This window comes from Parus major, chromosome 1, assembly GCF_001522545.3.
Source record: "Parus major isolate Abel chromosome 1, Parus_major1.1, whole genome shotgun sequence".
In the NCBI taxonomy this organism is placed as follows: Eukaryota; Metazoa; Chordata; class Aves; order Passeriformes; family Paridae; genus Parus; species Parus major.
In genome coordinates this window covers 49,791,922-49,812,624 of record NC_031768.1, presented here as the reverse complement: position 1 = coordinate 49,812,624, position 20,703 = coordinate 49,791,922, and the positions used below count along the sequence as shown (strand labels likewise).

The window sequence follows — 20,703 nt, the reverse complement described above, 5'->3', positions numbered from 1 at the left end:
TGCCTAAACTTCATTTTATCTTAACTATGAATATCTTTGGTTTATCTATTCAAGAACTCTAATGTTTCTACTTGCAAACATGAGAGCAACAAGGTAATTCCTAACAAGACATGACAGTTTAGTATGTGCAATGACTGAACAAGGCTGATAGTAACTCTGTTACATGATAGCACATACCAAGCACATAAACCCATAATTCATCTTTTTTTTTTGTTCTAACTGTATGGATCTGTAGATCTGACTGGTTGTATGTCAGTTTTATTTTAAATTGCAAACTGTTTAAATTCAGTTAACTCTTTACTAACCTGAAGTGGGAAAATTTGTATTCTTTTTTTTCTGTCAGCAAGGATAATTACTGGAAAGTTGTGATGTTACTGCAAATTTAAATCTTTTATTAAGACGCCAAGTATAGTCGAAGACTAACTCACTATCCTGTACAAAGATTTCAATACATGAGATAATTGCCCTTTATAGAAATTCATAAAGTGTAAAACTACTGGAAGAAGTCTATATTAGAAGTAAAAAACAAAAGGCTGCATTAGGAATAAACAGAAGTGACAAAAGTTGAAGCTACACACAAACACAAATGCCACCTGCTCTTTTCAAACATTTTCCTGAAACAATTTTAACTTGTATTTTGTTTCTTATGAGATTTTTTTGTACGTTGTACTGGCATTTCATACTTTTCTTCTCTCAAATATGCAACATCTAATGTTTCTTTTTCAGTATTTATATCCTTTTCTGCAGAGGTACCTTTAAAAAACATTTTCACTGTTTGACAAAACCAATATGACTAGCATGTCCTGTTTTTAACAGAGGTAAAAAGAAATTTGAGAAACAATACTAATTTTGGAAATATTTGCTCAATGTCTTAACATTCAGGGTATGAGGAACATCGAAGTCTGTTTCAAACTCAAGTATTTGCTTTTCTTTTTCAATCAAGCCTTCCTCTGCCAGCCTTTCTTGATTGCTTGACACGGTTTAAAATTTGAAATGGTGATATGACACTAAGAAACAAACTGCTGCATATCAGGAGCGGGTACTTACAGGGGTTAATGTAGTGTGGATGTAAACAATCTTGCAGAGAAATGTTACAGTTTTCTTAGAAAACATGGAAAAAAATTTCTTTTATAACTTTCTACTATTTCTAATTAGCTGCACTGCATGCTCATTGATATGACACTACTAAAACTAGGCAACCAAGGTGTGACTGCTTTGTGAGCACAACCTGTTGGCACCACCCCTGCTTGGGAAAGAAAGAATAGGAACAGGAAATTTTGAAGGAAAGTAGTTATACTTTGAACCTTGGAAAAAATTCTTACATGTGCTCTTTTATTACAGGAAAAAATTACACTAAGTATTAAATGTCATAAAATAGTTAATTATTTTAAATTACATAGATGTCTAATTTGAGGATAAATCTTACATTTTGCTGTGGGAAATGGAAGTGAAAACTAGTTACTTGATTATACAAAGCCTTAAAGACTTCTGTCCACCCATGAAGGAGAAAAAAGGAAGGTTGGGTTTTTTTCAGATTATATTCTTGGCCCGAATTCTGAATTGTTTCTTGACCTACTGCTTCCTTTTTTGTCAGACTTAATTAGTAAATGAATGTAGAAAACTTTTTAATCTAGTTTTTCATTTAGAATGCTGAGAATCAGCTGGTAAGATAAAATTTCTTGCATTCTTTATGTGGTTAAATACAGACTTTCCTATTAGAGGGAGTTCAGTGGCACTATCATGAATGATCAGTATCTAGGATGATGCTGAGCTCATGTTGGAGGTTCATAATAAAGCTTTCCTAGTGCCCCTTGTTGTCTTTGAGTTCCCAGAAGGGTCTGGAGTGCACAGTATTCTGATGCCATTTGTACGTCCCTTAGTGCGAGACAGCGAGTTAATGCAGCCAGGTTTTTCAGTTGATTTTAGAATAAGACATTTTATATGTTTTGTCAAAGTGTTATTATTTAATTTTTTTTCCAGATCCATCAGAAAAACATAAAATATTGCTTGGATGAACAATGGGGTCTCCCATTAATAATCTTCCAGTAAATAATGGGGAGGCTTTTTTTAGAAAAGGGTTTTTCAGATCTCCAGATAAACCGTTTTTTTTGCATTATTATTTGTAGTTTCTGTTCTCATTTTAATCAGCTAACTTTGCACAATTGACACTTGTATTAACTCAAATAAGCAAACCATGCCAACCCCCAGCTTGGTTTAGTTTTGATTCTTCCCACTAACTAATTAACTGTCCCCATCATATTGCTCTTTGTGTCTTTGTATAGTCAAGGAAGAATTTGTAAGAAAGATGTTTCTTCAAAGCATAAATCCAGATGAAGTTATATGTCACTCCTGAGTTGACCCAACAGCTGTAACACTGCCTTACCCCTTTGCTCCGTTCTCCTCCTCCTTCCCTCCTCCTGTTGTTGCACCAGCTCTGACACACTTCTAATGCTGCAGTAGGACCATTCAAATCACTAAATAAAAAATCCCTACAAAAGTGTATCGCTGTCTGTTAAGTTAGTAATTTGAATGATCTTTGGAAAAAGTCCAGCAAAGGAAAAAAAAAACACAAGTAAAAATATTTACTTGTCAGTACTACTTACCTGTGATAAAGAGTTTTGTGTCCAAAACTGTATAGAACACTAGCTTCTGTGGCATCCTTTATCTGCATCCAAACGTTATCCTTTTGTGTATATAACAGGCATCTATTAACTTAAAGGCCCTGAAATGCAGTTCTCCATTAAGTGCTAAAGTGGGATGAATCGACTGAATCTTTTTGGTGAAGCTCTTTATACATGATTCCTTTTATGTAGTTTGTTGGTTTGTTAGGTTTTTTTCTTTCCAGCAGTCAGCCTTTGACTGAAAGAAATATTTACCATGAGCTCTGTGATCCTGGCAATTCCATTGCCTTTCATGCTTGATGCAGTTGTTAGTATTTTGTAACATCAGAAGTGCAATTCTAGACTTTATCCATTGGCTTTCAAACTTCAGATGAAAACTTGGAAGGGCAGTCTGTCAGCACTCAGATGTTTGGCAAGAAGTTTTAGTAATAATTTCCTGAGGTTACATTTAAGTGGTTATAAATTTGCTATGCTTTGATGTATAGCATTGTACTATTTCTTCAGAAATTTAAGATGCAGATGTGTCATAATAAAGAAAACTAATAATGTGCACAATTAAATCTATTTTAGCTTTTCCAATTCAAACAGAGTGTAGAAATTGAGTTCCAAAATCTTGAAAATTAACAAGCTGGGGTTTATGTTTTTAATGTGAAGTTCATAATCCGCTGGGTTTTGGGGGGAAAGAAAAAAAAGGAGAAAAAAAAAAAAAAAAAAGCAGAGCAAGTAGAGCAAATGGAGTTATTACTATGTTTCAAATAGAAGAACTGTAGGAGACCTTAAAACAAAAAATGAGACAGTGGTGTTTGAGACACTAACAGAAGACTTGAATAGGTGTTCCTTCAAGTCCTAAGGTGAGTTTCTGTTTGTATGAATATAAAAGACTTCATTTACACTAATTTTTTAACTGCTTGAAATCACCAGTATGTGTCGCAGTCTGGCAATACAGTAATTTTTAATCTAAAAAAGTAAAACTAACGCTATGATATCATTGTCGTAAGAAATAGAAGGGTAGCATTTATGACATTAATGCTGCAAATTGAGGCTGTTTACAGTGGCCATGAATTTCCTGCAGTGCAGTTGTTTATGCAGACATGATTCATTATCAGCCCATGAATATTATACACTAGGAAAGATGACAACCTGCTGATATTTTATCTGCTTTACACATCTGTGCACTCACCGTACATTAGCAGCTGTGCATACAAGTGATAGAATGTAAACTTGCTGAACTAGTCACCTGCCTTATTGACACAATCATGTGTTACTGTGACAAAGCTCTCCAAGTGAAGTTAGCAACCAGAAACCAGGCTCTGGCTGTCTGCTAGAACACAAAGTAGAAACCACGTAGTAGTAGTTTAAATAAACCTGTTTGATATCAATCAGTTAAATGGCTACAGACACAGTGAGTTTGATTGCTATTTGTTTACTTAAATCCAGTTAGCTTAAGTCAGTAAATTGTTGTGTCACTCAAACTGAGTGTAAATCTGTCTAAATATGTGTACCTGATTTGGTAAGAATCTCCAATTACATCGGGTTAAAATTTATTTTGGTTAACCATTGCAAGATCTTATTCTATTTAAAACATATAAAAGTATAAAAAATTCTTAGTGAGCTGTTCTTGCTTAAAATAGTCTACCAGGTTAATATTAAAATGCTAATTGCCTGAGTGACTATTATGTTGAACTTGTTTTCCAGTTGGCAGGTGAGGAGCATACTACATGTGATGTATAACTCACCATTTATGAGTAAACCTAGTGCTTTTCCTTTAAAACCATGTAACTCTTTCCCTGTCCCAGGTCTTCACAGTTTCTTAACAATATGTCAGAATAATCCTATTTATTAAATGAATATTTCTGTGGCCTTCACCACTGTAACTGAGCACCTGTCTCATGAATGTTATACCCACAAGCAGAAAACTATTACTATCTATATTTTGCAGAAGCAACGATCAAAATAAAAGCATGATGCTTTGTCCAGAACTCCTCCATTTGTGGAAGAGATTAAGAGTTCATGTGTCCTAATGGAGTATCTTACTCACAGCCATTTTTTGTTTCTTACATGTTTAAGTTCAAAAGCTTGAAAAGAAAATCTCCTTAGTGTTTATTTCTCCTAACTAGACACAAATTTACTCTTTTCTCTAAGTCATCATCTTATATAGGAATTGATTGCATTTTGGAAGCAGTTTCACACAAAATTACATTTTCACTTTGTATCATTCTGAGAATTAATATTCAATGTGGAATAAAAGGCCACTTTCCAATGTCCTGCCAGTCTCCTAAAGATTAAATCTTTAATTAAGTTTGAAAACTTAAAATGTAAATTTAAGAAGTTTTTATTTAATCTGTAGGATGGATATTATGTATCTTTTGTATAATATTTTCTGAGGGGAAAAAAGGTAAATTTCACAACAGGCTGGAGGACTCATGTGAGTGAGATTAAAGGTCTAGCTTATTTTGTCCAAGCAAAGAGAGGATGTGGTGGTTTGCAAGAAAAGGAGATAAGCATAAGGCAATATTGTGTAGGTAATAAGTAAGCATAGAGAAAAGGACAGAATAGGTGAGAAAGATGAAGTTAAGAACAGAAATACTTATTTCATTATCTTTAAAATGTAAAAAAATCTGACTTCTTTTTTAGTTTTTGATAAATGGTTGCCAAAGGCATTTCCAAGTGTGTTTAAGATTGGAGAGAGGTCGTGATCAGGCGGAGAAACAGTTACTAATTAGTCATGTTAGGATATGCATAGTATGTGAAGGGCTCTAAGTGTTTTTTTTCAGAGCTTCTATAAATTATCAGGCTAAGGTTTCCAAGGATTTAGATAGATGTTTATGAATGTTAGATTTGAAACATGGCCATATGAATTTCAGAATTCCATTACATTGTTTCAGTATTTTTATGTTCACAGTGTTTGAGAATCTAGTAGTCTCTGTGCTTGAATTTATCCTATGTCAGTATCCTGCACAAAATCCTGGTACTTCTCAATAGTTATCCTGGTTTTTTGCCCACAAGAGTGAAAGAAAAGTCAGATGGTTTTATTCTTTTTTTCCTCTTTTCTGGAAGTGCAAGGTGTCCTGAAGAATCTCTGCTTTACCTTACTTCAACCATTCCATTCTATATTACCAGGTTTGTCCTTCTTACTTACGTATTGCCTTTGGGGACTGCCCCTCACTGCTGAAGTCTCTGTGCCCAGATTTTAATTCCATCTCAGCAATGACCTTGAAAATTCCAGATGAGTTTTCAGCATTTCATTATTAGTCATACTTTAAAGTCTGGCTAATGCTATCCTTAGCTGTAATTAAGTTATGCTGAAGAAGATTGACTAGGAATAACCTAGGACAGAAAGCCAATATGTTGGATTTAGGAACCTGGAGAGTAGCAACAGCTGCCATCTGCAAAAAAACAGAGGTGGAGAGAAGTTCAGACACTCATAAAAAGCTTTGGAGTCGTAAGGGGGAGGGCAGTACGTGTTTAATCAGGGATGGAAGCTTAGTGGATAAAAGGAGAAAACTGCTTTGTTGGGGAGAGGGGAAGGAAGGGGTATCTGCAGGGGTTGGGAAGACATGAATGAAAAGATGTGATTGGTAACAGGTGCCTTCAAACAATCTCTATCTCTGCCTCTTCCCCCTCTTTGCTGTGCAAAATGATTGTACACGATAATGTTAAAATTATTTGTGTTTCTAAAGTGAACAACTTCCTGCTCATCTATGTGCTGCAACTTGTTTTATATAAAAAAAATGCTGATGTACAATGCTTAACTCTCTTTTTAAATGTTAAGCCACAGAGTAATTATCATTTTTCTTATGCTACGTTTATGTTCCAAGATTCTAGTTTCTATTAATGTTCTGCATGTTTTCTAAGTAGATTACAGGGACATTTCTGCATCACAAGTAAGCCCTGGAGCTATTCTCAGCTTTAAGCTTGGAGAAACAAAGTGACATTTACATTGCTAAATGAGTGTAGAGAAGCTTCTGGCTCATTTTTTACAAAGAAAAATATGTTCCTAAGCCATATTTCTCATAATTTTGTTATCTATTTTGTTGCTGTCAAGCTTTAATAAAAATTGAATTCCAAATAGTACTGAATTTAGGAAGAGGAAGGACTTAACAGCACTGATTATTTTCTTTGGGCTGTATTATTCAGAATGTTTTACTGTTCTTCATATATATTCTTGCAAGAATTATCTTTTTATTCACAGTGGTATACAGTAAGCAGTTGTGTACTAAATAGGAGGTTTCATAGGCAAAATGCAACATATATATGGATTACGTGATGGAAATTGGCACATGTATTTTAAATTATATGGTTTTGAGAGAGATAGAATCAATTAAAAGGACAAACTTTTAAACAAGAAATTTTTAATTGTTGATTAATCTGAAATTGTTCAGATTTTCTCAGCATGTATTCCACGTTACATTCTTTTTTTCCTGTATTGTCTATGTATATTTCTGTCTCATTCTACTGCATATATCCAGCTGTGAACATTTTTTTCATTTTTCTTCATTTCATGGTAGCATTTGACTATTACCAAGTGGAAAATGAATTTAAATACTCTGTAAGAAATAGCAAAAACGGAGAATTACACTAGACTATTACCATCTCAGAAAATACAGTAACTTCTACATAATAATTTATGAAAATAAGTCTGTTTTAACACATTAGCATGTTAGCATCCATTTCCTGTTAGGTAAACATAAAAATACTTTTTATTATATGTTGAGTAAATGAATGTCACAATGGCTCAGATTAAAAAAAAAAGTATTCAGAGAATTAGTCCTAGTTACAATTACAAATATATTTCTGATCTACAATATAAAAGTGAAAACCTTAAGAATTTGACATGCTAGTATTTTTGTTAAGAAGTTAGAAAGATTAAATTGTTAAGAACAAATTTAAAATACAGCTGAAATAGGCAGAGATTTTTGTGTGCCTAAAAAGACAGAAGCTGTTTTCTGCAGTGACTGGGACATTTTATTGTTGCCACAGGTCTAATGCGTTCACCTTATAAAACTGGAATTAGTTTGTAGGACCATATAGTCACAGACCTGTCTGTTCATTTTAAGGTTTTTATATGCACTGGGATATAGAGAATGAGTGAATTAAGTGTAGTGTAGAGAATCTATCAACATCCTGCATATGGTCTGGCATCTTTCCACCACCCAGTTATTAGGTTCATTTGTTTGATCAGGACATTTCATACTGTCTTCCAACTTCCAGCCTTACAGTGTATCCATGTGCCTTAGATGACCATATGTGTAATTCTCATACTGGAATTTTTGCTGACTTCTTCTATTTCCTGCACAGCTGCAATTAGATGCAACTATGTCAAATACACTCTGCCTTACTTGAAGGATTGAACAATGGCTTGTGATGTTTTCTTGATTTCAAAGGCAGTTGTTAAAATCTTCTTTGAGCTCTGTTATGATGTGGATTATATTTCTGATAAGCACAAACTCAAGGAGTTCCACTGTTGAATCTGAGTTAGCACCAGTTGGGCTACTGTTTCCTATCCATCTGCAGTCTTAAATTGAATTGGCTGACTGACCATTTGCTTCATTTTGCTGTCATGTCAAAATGGTGATTCTGCAGTGTCTTTCCCCTGTTTTACACCTTGTCATCATTAATGTTACTGTCCAGTGTTGTCAATTAGTGCTAATAGTGTTGGTCTTTTTTCCACTTCCAGCCAAAAAAGTGAACAGATAATTCATTCCAGGCTATCGGCTGTCTTCTGCAGTATGTCTCTAGCAGAAGGAAAACCCCTGAAGGACAATTCTAAAATAGTTCTTTGTGTGAATTGTCAGCACTTCTGAAGAGGAGACATTGTAGGTACTACTTTTGCTTGAGAGTCTCATTCCTTGATAATGACACGTATGTCTCCTTTCTCTAGTGCACTCCAAAGTTTGAGTACTGTACTCAAACTTCAAAGTGCTGTATGCAAGTCACTGCATATGTTGAAAGGTGGAACCAGGTTCTGTTTCAGTCATCTAGTCTGTTGTTGTGCAGAAATATGTTTATGCCAAAAATCCATACAGTGAGCTTTGTTTGTTTACCTCCATTTTAACTGGTGAACTCCAGTGCTGTCAGAGTACTGCCAGTGTAAAGATCATCTGAGAAGTCACTTCTCAAGTGACAAAGTAGCAGAGATGGATCTTGCCTAATTTTAAAAATATATTGTGTAGGTATCTACATCTGAAAATTATCTTGGGATTTGCAGTCAGAAAAAAGAAACAGGCACTATTATATTGTGATTTATCATAACCTCATTTAAAATAAGCAAAATTAATATTACTTTTGAATTTCTCACCAACAGCAATATAAAGACAAGCTAGTTTGCCTAGGTTTAAATTTTATTACTGAAGATATCTAAAGATGCATGTGAGAAGATCCAGCCAAGTATCCAGTCATGTGTTCCAAAGCTGTGTTCCAAACTGCAGTGAGACTTCTCACAGTTCCCTCTTCACCTTAGTACTAGCAATTAAATGATCAACTTTTAATATACCTTTACTTTCACAAAAGTTACAGTATGAGTCTAAAAGTAAGAAGCAGAGAGAAATATCCTTAGTATTTTCTCTACCATCACCTGATATGCTCATTAAGCTTGATACTAATGAATGCCTTGAGACAGACAACTGTGAAGATAGTTCCTTCTGAACCATCCTGCCCTGCCTTTTTCCAGATTAAGATAATTTTCTCTCAAGAAGGAGATATGGGAAGTATAAAATTTTATTTTTTTCTCTGAATTCTCTCTTGAATATTTTTATATTGAACATCTATTTCTAATTCTTCAGAGACTGAGAAATCATTCCAGAATGTGCTTTTTACAGAGCACTATCAAATGGGTATAGCATTCTTAAATGCTGGTTTAAGTTTCTCAAATTAGTATTCTTTAACAAACCTGTAGCTTAAATTTCTGAACTCTCTTTTTCCCTGTGCAGACTTGTTTGAAGACTACAATAGCTGAATAACTTAGAGGGAACATGCATGTGAAGACAGATTGCACTGACTTGCCATAAACATGTTTTTCATGCCAGTATGGATATTTTCCCTCAGTTGTATGTTCTAATATATTTATTGTTTTTATTGTTAATGTTATTTTATAAGTTGATGCAGCCATAATAGTCACCAGGCTGCTACATTCAAAGCTACTATTTGGCTCCCACATTGAGAATAGCCCAGTCTCTGGACTCAAGTTTTGGTGCGTTAAAAGTCTTTTTGTGAAGCAGTTTTTTGTTCAATCTCTTCCACGCATGGGGGATGTACAGTCAAACTCCAGACTGGATACATATTTTATTTTGAGTTACACTTTACCCACATGGGGACCATATGGCAGTTAAAGTGAAGAATACCAGCTTTCCAAAGGAGGTCCTGACCACGCATGCTTTGCTCTCACAGTACATTTACAGATTGGGAGTGAGAATACACATCTAAAATCATTACTTTAGTGGTTGACTCACAAATTCTGAGAGACCTTAACTTTTAATCAGGATCCCTGATGGGGGAGACCTCTGGTTTTATCCCTTCTTCATCTGATTTTTCTGATTTTGACACTGAAATTGGTTTTCTGTACTATTCTTTCATGCTGTGTTCTTCTCTGGGAGCACTTGTCAGTCATAAAGTTCAGTGGTTCTGCAAGAACCTCATACATTTTCTAGGGCAGAAATCACTTGTTCACCTTCCACAATACGAGTTCTCTGCTTCAAAATGGAGTTATAATCTAAGGTGAAGTTTGCAATTGTAAACTGCATACAGAATTCCTAAATTCTGTATGCAGAGCTAAAAGTAGAATGCCACTTCCCATGATAGAGGTTCAGTTAACTGCACATACTATTATCAGGGTCATTTTTGCTTTAGAGGACATTTACCTGAGTCAGTAACCATGAGCTTTGCTGCATGAGGAAAGAGTCAGATGGATCTGGCACCCACTGGCTTCTTCTATGATTTTAGTAATATAAAAGATCCATTATATTTACTGTTAGAATGAGCTATCTTGAGACCACATAGGTATATATCTCTTCCTACTGAGGAGTTCCAACTGTTTGGTTTGTTCTACATGAACCTTCTTTTTAAGATCATCGTATGGAGATTGTTTGAAGTGCAAGACTTCCCTACCCTAAGAACCTAAGAATTGACATGTATGTGATTGATTCCTGTTAGCCAGTTACTTTTTCTTGAGGCTGTTATTTTGTATCTGCTTCCAGATCATGATATATAGATATGTCTTATTAACTGCTTATATAAATTTACATAGTTACTGAGATTATACATAGACATATATAATGTTAAGTGCTATTGCAAGTTCTTGAGTGCACACAGAGGATTCATTCTTCCTTTGATAATAGTTACATGACAGAGACAGAAAAAAGAAATTTATACTGTTGACAATTCACTAAAAAAAATGAAATTACTATCTTGATACTATACTTGAGTACAATGCTTAATGTACGCATTTCTTTCACATACTTCATCAATTACTTCATCAGTGAGAAAAGAGCACCTTTTTATGCCTCAATTATTTCCCACAGGAGACAGTTCTTTTTTATTATGCTTTTACAATGTAAGTCATTGTTTTGTTATAATACTTAATATTCTATTCATTTTGAATTAGGAAGACGTAAGCTGCTCTTTTGGTACATGTGTATTTGAGCATGTATCAATAACATCAAAATGAATGTTAATAGAGTTCATTTTATAGTATCTGTAACTCAAAATACATCTCTCTTTTATATGCCTTATTTTTGCATTTGCTTACCTTCTAGTTGCATTGCTAGTTGAAGGAATCAAATTTTATCCTTTGTATCCCAAAACTGATCATCAGTCTTCATTTTTCTAGGTACTATTTCTATTATCCATAATACACAGGTAAAATCTATTTTAAATAAACTACAACTTATTTTTACTTTTATTTTAAGCTCAAATAACAGTTCAAAGTCTCTGAATTTTATCAAGTATGAGTAATATTAGCAGGTAATACCCTTTTTTACTTGACCTTTTTTAAGTTATTTCCACTTCTTTGTTTTGGTTCTTTTAACACTATTTTAAAGCTTGATGATTTTTCAGTTCATTCCACAGCACCACCATTTAGCCTAATAAATTAGAAATGTAGAATTTGGGAAATATGCCAAACCAGAAAACATTTTAATTAATGCACACTGTGGAAAATACTGCTGTCTATCCTTTATCTGTACCTAAATAAAGAATCATAGAAACACTAAAGTTGGAAAAGACCTCTAATATCATTGAGTCAAACCTTTTTATCTCCTTCTCTGATTGTATATTGGCATATAAAATTGCTTTTGCTATTTTTAACTAAGGTTGTTGGACATAACTTACCAAAAATAAATGGAAATAAGCAAGTAGTTTCTTCTGATACTATTTACAATGCAATACATGTTGCCTTATTTCACCTCTTGCTGCATCACTCCCAGTGTTCTCAGTCCATTCATTCTAATCACTTACTTTGAATTCCAACTCCTTTCTGGTTACGTACGCAAAATTTTCAAGTATGCTTTTATACTTCAAGTAATCTTTAATAAAAATGAGTTAATATCCATAAGTGGAATACAGGATGTTAGATTGTCCTAAAGTATGAATCTCTGTATGTTTTGGAAAACTTGCCAAGTAGATAATCTGTGGTGTGAAAGCTTGTTCTAAAAACACAGGTCTTTTTAAAAAATAATTTGATACTTCACATCTGTATGCAAGGGGAATTATGATTGCACACTGGCTATTCAGGATGAAAGTTGTTTTACGTGAAGTAGGAAGCCTGAGAAAAGTAAGTGATAAGGAGAGTGAGGTGAGAAATGTATTCAGCTTATCACAACTAAATTTAGGTATCAAAATGAAGGTGTCTGTGGTAAGGTATTTTTCTGTGCTTTATAACTATAAACAGCAGCCTAATGTTACAACACCAGTAGTGTCCCTCTTCTGAATGGAGTCACTTTCCAAGCTACATTGTCTGTGATGGAAAATTAGATTCTTAGCTCATGGTTAGATATTTAATGTTTAGATACAGCAATTTAGGCATTTCAAGTTCAAGTGAAATCCCACTTAATGTGTCACATAGCTCATTACTTCGATTTTTAGGACTTGAGCTGGTAAACATAGCAACATCCTTAACAAAAATTAATTAGGTAGCTGTGAACAGACTTTCAAAATATTTAATAATGTAGTCCTGATACTTGTTTGTATGGGTGACACTAATTGTATATAAGCACTGTTTCGTGCCAGCTGCTTTTTTCCTTGTGTCATCCTAACCCACCTTTTTTTGCCAATTGCATTGTTTTTCATGTATCCACACTGCCACGTCCCCACAGCATGTTGCATAAGCGGTGAGTGAGTGCTTGTGTTCCCATAGTTTGTGACCAAAGGTGTAAAGCCAGCCCAGGGAGGAGCTGGGTGAATCCACTCAGAGGTGTTGGTACTCATAATCCTCCCATAAAGGATTGCTGTCTGGTTCGCCAAAGCCCTCGGACCTGGAAGCCTCAACACAGTGACACACAGCTTGCATAGCATGGCTTATATGTCCAGGAGCCAGCTTGGCAAAGACTAAATACTTCACCAGAGAAATTGGGAAATGCAGAGCTTTAGCAACACTGTTTCCTACAGTGTACTGAGTAACTGAAGGGAATACTGTAAGTAAACAATTTGCACAGCTCTGCCTGGACACAGAAACATGGACTTGACACAGTAAAAAATAGAAGAACTTTAATGATCCATTTTTCTTCACATCTTCCTTTACTTAGCTTATCCTGAAACTAGTGCATGTCCTACACAAAAGAGCCTTCCTATCTCCTTTGAACCCTCTATCTACTTTCCCCTTCTTTCCTAAGGTCTTGTCTCCCCTGGAACAAGTTCACATATTTCTGCTGAGTACAGTCTCCAAAGCTGCTTTTACCTTGCTAGCTTTCTAGACCAACTTTGTGGATTTTAAGATTGGAAAATAATATTCACAGAATCATGGTAGCATGCCAGAAGTAGCAGGTACTCATGACTGTTTGTTTGGAACTTAAAAGTGAAGATAAGAATTGTGTTGAGGAGTGGAGAAATCTAAAGAGGTGGTTAAAATCACTGCAGTTCAAGACAAAGCTTTGTTTTCAGTATTTCCTTTGTTGAAAACAGCAAATCTCTTGCAAGTATGTTGGGGCAATTTTCTTTCCTTGTTTAGCAGTACACATACCAGAAATTCTATTGGATTCAGTATTTCATGTGCTATTTATTTTTCCGAGTTTCTTAAGGTCTTTCTTGCTCAATATGGAGGGGGTTTAGAACAAATATTAAGGCAACCTTAGCTAAATCCTCATGATAAATTTGGCTGTGATGTCAAAATAGCTTCTTCGCCCCACTCCCTGTCATTCCTTCCTATAGCTTCACATTGGAGAATCCTGCTGTCACAAGGGAAGCTTATGTGAGAGCTGACTCTCTAGAGCCTATTCCAAGTCTGAGAACAGACAGTGCTGTCAAGTACAGGACAGATAATATTAAGTAGAGAAGACTTCAAACTGCCAAGTGGATCTTGACACAGGAGAATTTGACCCTACACATACAAGTTTCAACTCTGTTTCTGAAATAAATCTGTGTGACAGTTTTTGAGTTTTGCCTTGTTCAAACGTGCAGCTATTTGGTCCACAGAATAACACAGTTTAAGTATAGGAACACCATTTGCTAATGTCAAAACATTGTTTATGTACAATTTAATCTCCTGTGATGGTGTATTTATTTGCTGTATACTTGCTTGAGTTATTTTCATCAAGAAATTCTGTCTATGTGTTGCTTTGGCAACATCTTTGCAGAGTTTACAACTTTGAAAAACATGTTGGCATCAGCTATGCAGTCCTTTTAAACAGCTGCTCTGCAGTCATGCTGTTTCAACATGCCACCACACATGGCTGAATTATGCAAATAGTTAATATTAAATGACTGAGATACAAGAACAATTTGTACACTCCATAAAGCTGGTCTGTGGAGTGATACAAGAACAATTTGTACACTCCATAAAGCTGGTCTGTGGAGTGTAACTTCCATTCATGTAACTGAGTTAGTGTTGGACAATTTAAAGGCTTCAGCATGTTTCTTTTGACTTTGTTTCTTGTATTAAAGGCAGCAGTGGACAGAGAGAAGGTATATGGCAGGAGTATCTTAAAAGGCTGAGGGGTTTTTTTAACTCATTACTAATAATTCAGTGAAAACAGAATGTGCATCAATGTTATTTTCCAGCAGGTATTAAATAGGTAAGGTTTAACAAATATTTGTCATTCAGCTATAAACACAAATTACCCTTTTCTGGTTGACAGATGAGACAGAATGTTAATTGTATATAAGGCTAATATATTGACAGTGTTGCTTATTGAAGGCAACACCATTTGTAAAAAGCAAGCAAACAAAACCATTAATATTTTAAAACATGTAAAATCCTCTTAAAATTTACATTGAAAGGCTTTTCTACTGATCTTGCTGTTCTAATTCTACAATAATGAATGCTCTAAATAATACTACTAATAGTAATAATACTTAATGCTTTAAATTCTGGAATTTATTTTATAGTAATCATACCTATTATATGGGGTGGAGAGGGAATGTTATAAGGTAGATGTGGTAAAAGATGACAAAAGAAGATGTCCAGTTAAAGTCAGAAAATGCTATGTTTTTTCCTTTCTCACTCTGCTGTACATTTTGAGTAATCTGTTTTGTTCAGCCAAGTATTAAGGAAAGATTACATTTTTAATTCATATTGTTTTCAAAGCAAATTACTAGCATATTCAAAAAAAAGGCTGCATTTCTATATGTTCTCATTCCTTTTTCCACACTGGAACTTTCATTTTTCACAATTTTTTACCATTTTGAGCCTCTTTTTGCTGTACATCCTCTAAAGGGTCTTCATTGATATTTCTTTTTTAATCTGGTTACAAGGAAATATTTCTAGTAATGTATTTATAAAATTTCTGTGCAAGACCTAGTGCTCAAAAGTACAAGTTGTCACAGTCATTCAAATTAGATTTTTACACTCGCTCAGCCTGAAAAAATAAATGCCAAAGAATTCTTTTAAATGGAGTGGATGTCCAAGTTAAAAGAGATAATGTGCTTCTTATGCTTCTTACTATACAGTAAATGTTGTCTTTTACAGCCTTTAAGCAGAACAGAATTTGAGTTGAATAAATCCTCTGTGCCTCTTTTATTTTCTTACTTTGCTAGGGTTTAAGTGGTAATTTTACTAATTATAGCAAGTATATATTCTTTTTTGCATTTACTGATCCAAGTTTCATGAATACAAGCTTGTTAATAACAAATAAATATTTATAGGTTCAAATGTAATTTAACTGAATAACTTAGCATTGTTCTTTTGTGGTTTTATAGGAACTAGCGACAATGAAGCAGATTATTATTACTCTACATGGTAAACACTGTGAACAAAATCTACCTCTGTCTAATATTGGTGTAAAAAGTGCAACTGGAAAAAAATCAAGCCCTTTGTTAAAACTGCTGTCAGAACATGAAGAAGAAAATATATTTACACCTAAGCCAACATTATTTGTAAGTACTATGAAAAGAGTGAGTGCTAAAATTTCTAATGGTTCTCCTCACTTTTTAAGAAGAAAAATGTGGATTCATCTTTCAGGGAGATGTATAATTAATTCAGCTCTTTAGGGAAACAGTCAATGTTGAGGAGAAAAATTAGGGTTTGTGATGTTTTTTAGCTATTTGGTTACTTTCTATATCTTAAGTTTGCAGCAAAACAGGTCGTTTTCTTAAAAAAGTACCATTGCTGTATTTACAGCATTGAGTGGCTAGCAAAATTTTAATAGTTGTAGGGATTCACAGACCATGTATACTAATTTAAATCTACTATGATTGTGTATAAGTGGAGTTTGTGCATATCTATATTGAGAAGCAGGAGTGAGGAAATAGGTGTATTTATGTATTCTTAAATTGATGTATGTGTATGTGCATATGTATCTAAATATATATAAAAAATAGAACACCAGAAGTATACCACTTCTGTTGCTAAGGAAGCCAGATGTTATAAAACCATTATAAAACCCTGTTTTATTCCTTCAGAAATGAAAAGCTTTTATTTTAATATTTGAAGTGGCCCACTTCAGATTTAGTACTTCTGGTACTGGAAAGCTTCATGAAAATGGTTTGAAGTTTCTGACTATGACTGTGTCAGAACTAATAGATTCAAGACAGCCAAGTTGCAGTGTTGAATCACAAAACAAATTATGACTCTTACTTACAAACTTCATGATTCTGCCTTTCTCTGGGGTGGACTGGGTGTATCCATATTGCATAGCATATGTGCTGACTTGGTCCAAAGAGAACTCTTTTTTTTCCTTTTTTGTAGTTTTTTTTTCTTCTTTTGTCTTTTTTCTTTTTTTTCTGGTAGAGATTTTTAACATACAGTGTCTTAAACAATATGAGGTTTGTGGTGTAGCACACCATGTACTGGGTTTATAACACAAAAAGTAGGAAATGGTAGCATCTCTGGGACATGATGTGAGGACATTGGGGGATTTTAGGAGTTCAAATTTTGCTTGAATAGCATTATTAGACTAAACACAGGCTTATCCAAGGCTGTCTCATCCATAGTCCTTTTGGTAGTGCTAAATTATACTGCCCAAACTTTGCTTTTGATGGAGCTATTCAGTGATCCAAAACATGAGCAAACAGTTTGTGTCAATGATCTGGAGTATCAGTGCATAATCTGTCCTGTCTTACAGACAGGATATAGAAACCATGCAGGAATCCAGAAAAACTGCACTTATATTAAGAAATTGTAACTAATTTCTCTGTGAAAAACTCTAGCCTTTGCAGATTTTGAAGTAGAGAACTTAAAATGGGAAGATAGCACAGGTTTTCTTCTTAGATAGGAAAATAAATCAGTGGTCCTGTGAAAATCCTGATAGTTCAGGTCAAGTTTTAGAATTCCAAAAGCTTGAATAAATAGAGCAGATTTGTTTTTGTAACTGGAATCTTCGAAATTAATAAAGTACATTTTTTAATTGGATGTTTTTTAAGTCTTGGAGGAAAGAATGAATAGAGAGCAGTCAGAAAAGGGAACTAGAAAGGAACAAGTTTAGAGACAACATACTGAGACAGTGCTCACTAACTCAAGATATTATATTCAACCCTGGAAGCAGAATAGTCCTTACCTTTTTCCACCTCCACTTGATTAATTGTATTTCTATTAAAACTTGAATTATTTTATTTTATACAAACTACCACTGAATTTGCCACAAGCAATCTTGACTGTGCAACAGTAACCTATAGGATTATGAAGATAAGGAAAAGTTGCTCACAGATAGTTCTCTGCAATTAAAATACCTTCTACAGAGTTAGAAAACTGTATGCTTTTATTTTCAATTAAAATTTTTTAAGAACTCTATTTCTCCATATAGTGCAAAATTTTGGCACATGTAAGATCTTTTTTCTAAGATGCATTTCTTTCTCAGTTGGAAAGACAAATTATGTTATTTCAAATGAAACCTATTTATGGCACAATTGCTGCTTGTTTTCATTGTGACGGGTATTTTTTAAAAAATTATTTTGTTTTCATGATATAATTTGCACTCTATAACCTGGAAGTAGGGAGGTTTTAATACTGATATGTTGTAATAGTAAATTTAAATGTGTGGTCTTGTTTTTGATATTTGCATTTAAGCAAAGAACTCAACTGTTAACTACATAGGAAGGAGAGGGACTTGTGTAGGTTGTTTAAATTGTGTAGATTGCATGTTTTTCATCTGTTCACTGTCTCACAACTAAATGTTCTTTCTTTTACAGACAAATAAAGAGGCACCTGTATGGTACAAGAAACTGCAGAAGAAAACATCGCCATAGCATTTTTCCAAAATTATTCAAAATAATCCTTTGGGATGCTTTTCATTAGAGAAAGTTATTTTCATAATAATGATGCCCATTTTACTGTAAAAGCAAGCAACTGTTTTGGTTTTAATTATTTCTTTCTTAACTGTCAAATAATCTTATGCTTCATAAAATAATTTCTAGATCTGTCATGTGAATAAAATGTGTGAAAATGATGTATGTAATAATTTTACTAACATTTTTATTAATTTTAAAAGATAAATAAACACTAGTGTGTTGTACACATTATAATCTGGGCAGTTAAAAGGTGTTATTCAGAGTGTTCAAATTAATGCATGTTTCAGTCTTTTTATATTGTTTTTCCTGTGTTTCATACCACATTCCTTACAACTATTCCTTACAACTATTCTTGCTAATGGAAATTTTAAAAATATACATGCATTAGTATCAAACTATATCATACTTTCTATGAAGGAAATTCGTGTCAGCTGGAAAAAAATTCTTGCTGCCCTTGATTGTAGTTCATCATTGATGTCATTTGTATAACCAGATAGGCATTAAAAATACTTTAAAGATGCAATAAAATACATCTTAATTATCAGCGCTGATACTTAATGGACTAGACAGCAGTGTAGTTACATCACTGTAATAACAAAAATAGAACCATGATGGGAGAGGACTGTAGTGTGTAATGAGGAAATGGATAACTTAACCATATTTAATTGTATGAAAATAAGCCCCAAAATCCAAGAACACATTCTACTTTTTTATTCCACTCCACCATCTATTCTGACTGTACAAAAGTTCTCTAGTTTTTCAAAGCATTCTTGACTGCATATGGTACATTTCTGTGTATAACATAAATACAGATATTTAAGTATTGCATACTGAAAATATTGCTCAAATTTCATTTAAGAGAAAGCTCCTTCTTCTTCCTTCTTCAAGGAACCTTTTTCCATGACAATATATCTTAAATTGATTATTTTTTTCTAATCTGGACATGAACAATAATTATTTTCTGTATAATACTGAGTTGGATGAAGCTTATGATTCTCAGATACACTTTTCTTCTTTTTCCAAACAGTTGAAGCACAGTGATACTTCCTCTGCTCCAGGAAAGCTTCAGTTTCCCTTTTTTTTTTTTCTTGTTCTGAGAGAGCAAGGTAAAAATACTGGCAAATACACATCACAGGCTTAAAATTACCATTCTGTGAGTGAGGGGGGCCAAGTGTGTAGACAGAGGTAATAATCTTTTATTAGACTAACTGCTGTTCACTGCAGAAAAAATCACACAAGCTTTTGGGCTCACAAACCTTCAGTACAGTCATTTCTGAATAATTTGTTTCCTGAAGTCTAGGTTTTATCTAACATATATTTTTATATGACTAGAATCTTAAATTCTTATTTCCTATGAAACAGCTCCCACATGCAGATACTAATTTTGTAGATTGTAATAGATACTTTATATGATTCAGTCCCTAGTTGAACTTCCCATACTAGTTTGTCTGTTATCAATTAATAAGTAATAAATTGTATTATCTAGAAGGACTGTGAGCCATTTTAGACAAGATACTAGCTGCAATCTTGTTTTCCTATGGTATCTTTATAGACAAATTGGTGAGATATGAACTGTAAGGTGGGTGACACACCCACCTGAACAAAACATGATCAACAGTCCCACATCCTGCTGGAAGAGAGTCATCCCTTGGCAAATTCACAGGCAATACCAGATTTGAGGGAGTAGTCTATACACTGGAAGGAAAGGTCTCAGAGGACCTCACCAGACTGGAAATTGGATCAACAAGAGCTCTATGAAGTTCAGCAAAAGCAATTGCAGCCCCACATCCAGAATGTAATAACTCCATATGCCAATACTGCTGCAAAGCAGCTTGACAGGAACAGACCTTAAGGTCCCAGAGGACAACAGATGGAATATGAGTCAGTAATGTGCCAGCCAGCCACATCTTGGGTGGTTATTACCAACAGGATAGCCAGCAGATGCAGGGAAGTGATCCTTACCTTCTGTTGAGCACATGGGAAGTCACATCTGGAGTCTTGCATCCAGTTTTGGGCTTGTTCAAGAAAGGCATTGACATATTGCAGTCAGTCCAGCAGAGGTGCACCAAGATGGTCAGCAGCTGAAGCACCTGATGTAGAAGGGGAGGTGGAAAGAACTTGACTTGTACAGCATTAATGTTAGAGGACTTACAGGAGAAACTTGTAGTCTCCAACTACCAAATGGGATGGTAGAGAGACAATAGAGCCAGAC

At 34.3% G+C, this 20,703-nt stretch overlaps 1 protein-coding gene across 4 annotated transcripts in view; it reads left to right on the top strand.

The window, feature by feature from the left end:
- Positions 1–19,035, top strand: part of PIBF1 (progesterone immunomodulatory binding factor 1) — a 105,137-nt gene extending 86,102 nt beyond the window's left edge. For 3 of the 4 annotated variants that reach the window (XM_015627330.3, XM_015627347.3, XM_033514353.1), the window contains 2 exons: positions 15,966–16,142; positions 18,393–19,035. In XM_015627330.3, coding sequence (XP_015482816.1) covers positions 15,966–16,142; positions 18,393–18,449 — 234 coding nt within the window. In that variant the 3' untranslated portion in view covers positions 18,450–19,035. Of the gene's footprint in view, positions 1–15,965; positions 16,143–18,392 lie in introns of those variants that run through there. The other variant, XM_015627353.3, reaches the window with a different exon arrangement.
- Positions 19,036–20,703: the final 1,668 nt, after the last annotated feature.